Source organism: Pteropus alecto, unplaced genomic scaffold (assembly GCF_000325575.1).
Source record: "Pteropus alecto unplaced genomic scaffold, ASM32557v1 scaffold211, whole genome shotgun sequence".
Lineage (NCBI taxonomy): Eukaryota > Metazoa > Chordata > Mammalia > Chiroptera > Pteropodidae > Pteropus > Pteropus alecto.
The window spans coordinates 11,745-18,661 of record NW_006430724.1 but is presented as its reverse complement, the minus strand read 5'-3'; the positions used below and the strand labels follow the sequence as shown (position 1 = coordinate 18,661).

Below are 6,917 nucleotides of genomic sequence, written 5' to 3'. Positions count from 1 at the left end.
CTAATTGCTAGATGGGATGCTGCTCCATTTACAAATCCCTTAATAAAGCCAATTAGATTTCTAAATTTTATTCAGTTGATTTTTGTTTTTTAACACTTTCCAAAGCAATCTAGAGATGTAATGGAATTTCTATCAAAATTCCAATAGAACAAATAATTGTAAAATTAAACAGTAGAAATAGAACAAATACTTGTAAAATTAATATGGAGCCATGAAACACCATGAATAGCCAAAGCAATCTTGAGAAAGCAGAAGAAAGCTGTAGGCATGAAGCTTTCTGATTTTGAACTATATTACAAAGCTATCATCATCAAAACAGTATGGTGTGGAGGAAAAGGGGGCCACATACTCTACCTGATAAGTTCAGAGGAGGCCCACATGGTGAGCCTTACAAACCCAGAGACCAATGTAAAATTCCCTATCTGAAAGCAGGTCGTAGTGGATAGTCACATCCAAGGCCTTTAACAAAGGTCAATCTTAAACTTTGAAATAGTCTATTGTCTTTGTTAATCTAAGATAATGTACCATGAAAACACCAGAATCACCTTCTTCTCAGACCCCTCAAAACACAACTGTCAGCCACACACCATGAGACCTCGCTGTTATCTAAATAAGCACGTGTCTCTCTGTTTAACTTTTTATCCAATTTCAGGGATTTCCCTGCTTTGCTTTCTCTCACTTCCCTAATCTTCCACCAATGACTGTAGACCCCTTCTTATGTCTCCTCCTTCCATTCTAACATAAAAAATCAGCTGTAAAACTGCCATTCTCTAGAGCATTTTCTCAATCCATTGAGATTTTGCTTCCTGACAATTGCCATCAGTTCTGCTTAAATGAACTCTTATAAGACTGTTTCTTAGGCTGGACATTCTTTTGTCAAAAATGTTACTGAAACAAAAACAGACACATAGATCAATGGAACAGAACAGAGAGCCCAGAAATAAACCCACACATATATGGTCATTGATTTATGAGAAAGGAGCCAAGAATAGCCAGTGGGAAAAGGACTATCTCTTCATAAATGGTGATGGGAAAACTGGACATTCACATGCAAAAGAATAAATGCAGGTCATGATCATAAGGATTCAGAACAAGTCACCTGAAGATGTGTATCTGGATTGTTTTTGAGACCCTGTAGGCCCAAAAGAAACTTTTACCACGCCCCTAAAATATTTAAATGTGGGGACTTGCCCATAATAAGAGTGATCATCAGCGATCACTTGTTGTGACCTATGTATAGGACGAAGCAGACTTCTAATTACTGAACATCTGCTCTTCTTACTGTCCTGCAAACAACCTTCTCCCCTCTGAAGCCTCAGGTTCCTCACCTCATTCTTAGCTCAGAATGACATATATATCTCATTTTCTGTTTGTCTCTGAACATCTTCCATGTTTCCATGCCAATCTCATTGGGAAATACATACTTGATAATCAATTTTCACCAGTGACTATTGTAGGTATTCTGGGCCCTGAGCTGAATGAGACAATAAAACCTGGAGACCAGGTAGAAAATACAATAGCATGTTACTAGTGTGATGCCTGGCATTAAACTTCTGATTTATGAGACATCCATTTCAAATACATTCATCCCAAAATATCACATTGTTAGCTGTATGGCATGGATATTAGATAAGCACGAAGTTCTCCCCCACTTGGTCCATTCCCATTCTCTCTCTCTCTCTTCTCTCTCCACTGATCTTCCATGTGGCTCTTGAACATGCTGAACCTGTGATTAATAAACATTGCTTTTTCATAGTTTCCTGGTAGTTTTGCAATTATAATAAGGACCACAAGGGCCAGCCCTGCAACAACATAGAAAGAGGTGTGAGTAACAAGCAGTAGGGGCCCAGGCCAGTGCCCCAGGCCATCCTCGCCTATAGCATCACTATCAACAGGCTGAGAATTACAGGGAGCAACGATGAAGTCTACATTATCAGGAAGAGCAGTTAAGGTACTGATGTAGGCAGGATGAGGGACACAAAAGTGAAAACTGAGGTTTCAGGTTTTCCTGGATTGCAATTATATAAATGGGCTTAGTAGACAAGTGAAGTTTTTTTGCTACAGGAGTAATACGACTTATGACTATTCTATTTATCAAACAAGAACAAATTACTTACAATGATGTATGTCTTTTGAGAAGGAATTATTCTTTAGAAATTCATGTTGGCCATAACACAAATGGAAATGTCCTAATATTTCTGATTAAGGTGAGAAAAACATTGTGAAGCTAGGAAAAAAGATGGGCGGGGGGGAGGCAGGGTGGAAATCATTCTGCATAACAGACAGAGCAGAAAGCTTAATAAAGTATTTCCTAAAACTGTACAGAGAAGCTGTTCTCTAACAATGGAAATTCCAGGGCATAAGTAAAAGGAGCGAGTTCTACTATCACCGTCTGATAAAAAGAATCATAGTTTCTGGTTGTGAGGCTTGGAGCCACGAAATCAAGGGCACTCTTTCAGCCTCAGGATGATTGTCACTTTTATAGCTGCCATCCCAAAGAATCTTTTTAGGGCACTCTTTATGTCTTTGTTCCTGAGACTGTAGATGAAGGGGTTCAGCATGGGTGTGACCACAGTGTACATCACTGACGCTACTGCGCTTGAGTGTGAGCTGTGGGTAGCAGCAGAGCTGAGGTACACTCCTAGAATCGTACAATAAAATAAGGAGACGACTGAGAGGTGAGACACACAGGTAGAAAATGCTTTATACTTCCCCTGAGCTGATGACATTCCACGTATGCAGGAAACAATCTTACAGTAAGAATAAAGGATCCCAGAAAAAGGACCACCAGCCAGCAGGACAGCTGCAAAATACATCACCATGTTATTAAGAAAAGTGTCAGAACAAGCAAGTTGGACCATCTGATTGAGTTCACAGATAAAGTGGGGGATTTCCAAGTCTGCACAGAAAGACAGCCTCAAGACCATTAAACTTTCTAACAAGGAATCCAGGACACTCATGATCCAGGACACCAGAACCAGCAGTATACAGAGCCGGGGGTTCATGATGACCGTGCAGTGCAGGGGGTGACAGATGGCCACAAAGCGGTCATAGGCCATCACAGTCAAGAGGAAGACATCAAACCCAGCGAAAAGTATGAGAAAATATATCTGTGCGATGCAGCCTTTATAGGTTATGACTTTGCTCTGTGTCTGGATGTTCACCAGCATCTTTGGGATGGTGGTGGTGGTGGAACAGATATCTACCAGGGACAGGTTGCAGAGGAAGAAGTACATGGGCGTGTGGAGGTGGGAGTCTGAGCTGACGGCCAGGATGATGAGCAGGTTTCCAAACACAGTGATCAGGTACATGGAGAGGAAAACCCCAAATATGAGAGGCTGCAGTTCTGGCTCCTCTGAAAATCCCAGAAGAAGAAATTCTGAAAGTCGTGTATCATTCCCTGTTTCCATATGGTGGAGGTGATGACTAGGAATGAAAAAAAGTAACACGATTAATTTTACAAGTGGGTATTACTACCATGCTGAAATGCTAAAATTGAAATTTTGCAGTCAAATGTATATGTAATATATGGTTCTGTAGAGATCTGATTCCCTTTAAGAAATTTCCTGCGACATCTCTGATTAGAAGCCCTGTCCCACTCCTAGCATTTTGCCCAATAAGTCATACTTTTCTTGGTTTAAGGAGAAATTCTTTCACTCATTTGAGTGATATATGCTGATTTGACCATTTTCTAGTCAAAAAGTGTATGGTGCTGATTTCCATAATTTTCCAAAATTTTCCATAATCCAATAAGTGAGAAAGAATATAAGCAAATAAAAAATTATATATCATGTCAGTCTGTGCTGGTGTGTTGAAGGATAAGAAAGTAGGTATTTAATAAAGTGAACGACTGTTATTTTTACTGGGAATTGAGAAAGACTTGCAAACAAGGTGCCGTATAACAGAGTATTTAAGGAAGACATAGGGAGGACAGAAAGATTTCTGGAGAAGTAATCAAGGCTCAAAAGGAAGCCACATGGTGGGAAAAATGAACAAGAGGGAGAGTGATAGGGATGGTGTCAGAGGATGTGGAGGAATGAGATGGTCTGTCGGCTACAGATAAAACTTCAAGACACAGGGAGTACAGATGTCGTTCCTCCCACTCTATTCATTTTGTTTCCAAAAGATCCTGTGAGTAGGAGTGATCCCTTCTTTATTTCCATCTGTTGGTTAACATTCTGGGGTCTGTATTTTAAAGAACACGTTTTGGAGTATATGAACTAGGTACCCCTGTCCTGAAAATGGCTCATGCTCCACAAACCACATATGCCCATACTCACAAGCACACACATACTCAAACTATGATCTGGGGCCATGTTACTACTGGGCTCTACTCACCCAGAGCCACAATAATATAGAAACTATGATATAAGACAAGCTGTCAACTTCAGATCATCTTTCCCTTAAAAAAAAAAAAAAGAAATAACACCTAAATTCCAGTTGGTAAGCCTCCAACAGACATTGAAAATTGGACCTCCATTTTGATATGATTATTTTATGTTCTATATTTTTTAAAAAGCAGTTAAACAGGTGGAGAGATAAATTGATGGGGTAGGGGTGGAGATCTAATAAGCTGGGGTGGTCCCTGAGATGTTGTGATGAGGAGGAAGCTTCCTTTGTTCTGGAGACATTCTAATTGCAATTAAATTGCTCTGATTCCCAGAGTAACCTATAAAGTAGCAAATAACAATTTATTCGAAACAAAATAAAAATAATATCTTTATGGTGTCAAGACACCTTACAAATTGAATATCCAACAAGAAAATGTACAGAGAATAAACCCACAATTTACAAAGATATTTATAATGTGCATGAAAATGGATTTTTTTTTTAAAGCTGAAATGGAAAGAGACATTTGTAAATGACATTAAGGGCATAACTTTGAAAATCAGAAAACTGGGTTTTGATTCTGGGATGTAAATTGCCAAAGGCCAAAAAATAAAATATATAAAAATAACTTTAAAAGGCAGTGGAGAAAGCAGTATTTACAGTTATAATTTCTACCTGTATAAACATAAATGGAATCAACTACGCTTAGGAGAAACAGAGAGGTGATTATTAGTTGAATGCAAAAGAATGACTTTCACAAGATGAAAAAGGTGACGGCTATTTGTAAAATCACATTGATCTACAAAAAGCAAAAAGGTAAAAATAAAGAGAAACAGATGTGAAATAAGAACACAATATCTATAAAAGGAGTTTATTACTACTAAGGATAGAATTGACTGTACAAAATATATAAATTTTCACACATTTCACCCAAATACACCTATACATATTTAAAATAATTCACTGTCAAACCATAAAAACTTTAGTGAAAAAAACTCCATATTTTTTGGAAGTATGGAATCCAAAACCATCATAACAACTTGATCCTCACTATATAAACTGTGTAAAGAAATTGCATAATTTCCAGTCAACTAAAACACAAAATACATGCAGTTGCACTAAGATGAAAGGAATTGCAATGTCAAACTCTTTAGAATTCCTCTTTAGACTTATTAAATAATATTTTTATGTGACTACACAGTGTGAGATATGATACTGTGAAATGTTTCCCTCAGGAACAGCTGCTACAAGGTTGTATCCACTGCCTGTATCTGGATACTTTTAAAAAATACAAAACATCCTCGAAATAAAGCTCCTGTTAAAAATTAAAAAAAAAAAGTGCCTTCACTTCACTGTTCATGCTCCCACACCTAATACTCAGTTTTCCTACTCCCCTGAACTGCAAAACTTCTTGTGTACATTCCGATTTTACTGGAACCACTTTATGCCTCCCATTCCTTCTTCATTCTCATTTAACCAAACTTCCAATCCCATCATGGAACTGTTACCAATGATCCTGGCATGGCTCATTCCAACAAACACTTCTGTAACTGCAGAGTCAGCTCAAAATGGTCCTAGCCTGTTTCACGAGATACCGAGTTGCTTTAATGAGATAACAGACCAAAACAGCAAGTCATGCCGCCTAGCCAAGCATGCCCGGAGGGAAACTTGACCTCCAGCTGCATGTGCAATCAAAGTTCCCCACACCCTACCCTCCTCCGTGGAACCAAAGAATAAGGACATAACAGGAATTTGAACACTCAAACCCTTTCCAAACCACTGGGTCTGTTGTCCAGGAAGATCCTGTGTTGATGCTTCTTATCCTAAAAGGCCAACTCCAAGTACCTCCAACTAAAACTTGCCCCACCAATGCTTCCACATACCTGTTCCCCCAATTCCATTAAAAATACACCCCCAACTCTGGATCAGGGAGTTGGGCTTCTGAGCATTAGCTTCTCATTCTCCTGGCTGGCACCATTCATAATTGAATAGGTAATCTTTCTCAATTGCAATTCTCGGTGTTTAGCGTTTAGCTATGCTAGTGCCAGGTGGACAAACTCTGTTTTGTAACACTGTTCTTATTAAATATTTTAAAAATATATTTTTACATTAATTAGCGTACGCGGTAAAACAACATGGCATCTATCAGCTCTAGGCGAGGATGGCTAGGCTCTCAAGGGACCTCAGGAAATCGTTCTCAGGTTCTGTCTCCTCTGACCTTCTCCTGAAGTAGTTGCTGGGCTGTCTGACTCACCTGGATGGGGTCTCTGAGAGGGAGGACTTCTTGTGGAAGTCTGAATTCCTCCCTGGATGGTTGATGATGAAATCTGAAGCTCTGTCTCTAGACAAGACAGCAGGAGAAAGTGAAGCATCAGTTCTGAGCCAGCTTAGGAGTCAAAAGCAACAACCATATCCTGTCAAGCCCAAGATGCACACATGGAGGGACTGCAGGAACGGAGGTATTCTCAACTCCGTTTATCTGCTCATTAGGCACTGTTTCCATCGTTACTCCTACCTCTGAGCCCCGATTTCCCTGTGGGACACTGGTCTAGATGGAATGGAAAATTTTCCCGCTGATTCTTTGTTCC

The 6,917-nt window shown here is 39.4% G+C and overlaps 1 protein-coding gene across 1 annotated transcript; it reads right to left on the bottom strand.

The window, feature by feature from the left end:
* Positions 1-2,441: 2,441 nt before the first annotated feature.
* On the bottom strand, positions 2,442-3,410 carry LOC102878279 (olfactory receptor-like protein OLF4). The gene has a single exon (XM_006905244.1). It carries the CDS (start codon positions 3,408-3,410, stop codon positions 2,442-2,444), a length of 969 nt encoding a protein of 322 aa, XP_006905306.1.
* Between the last annotated feature and the right edge of the window lie 3,507 nt (positions 3,411-6,917).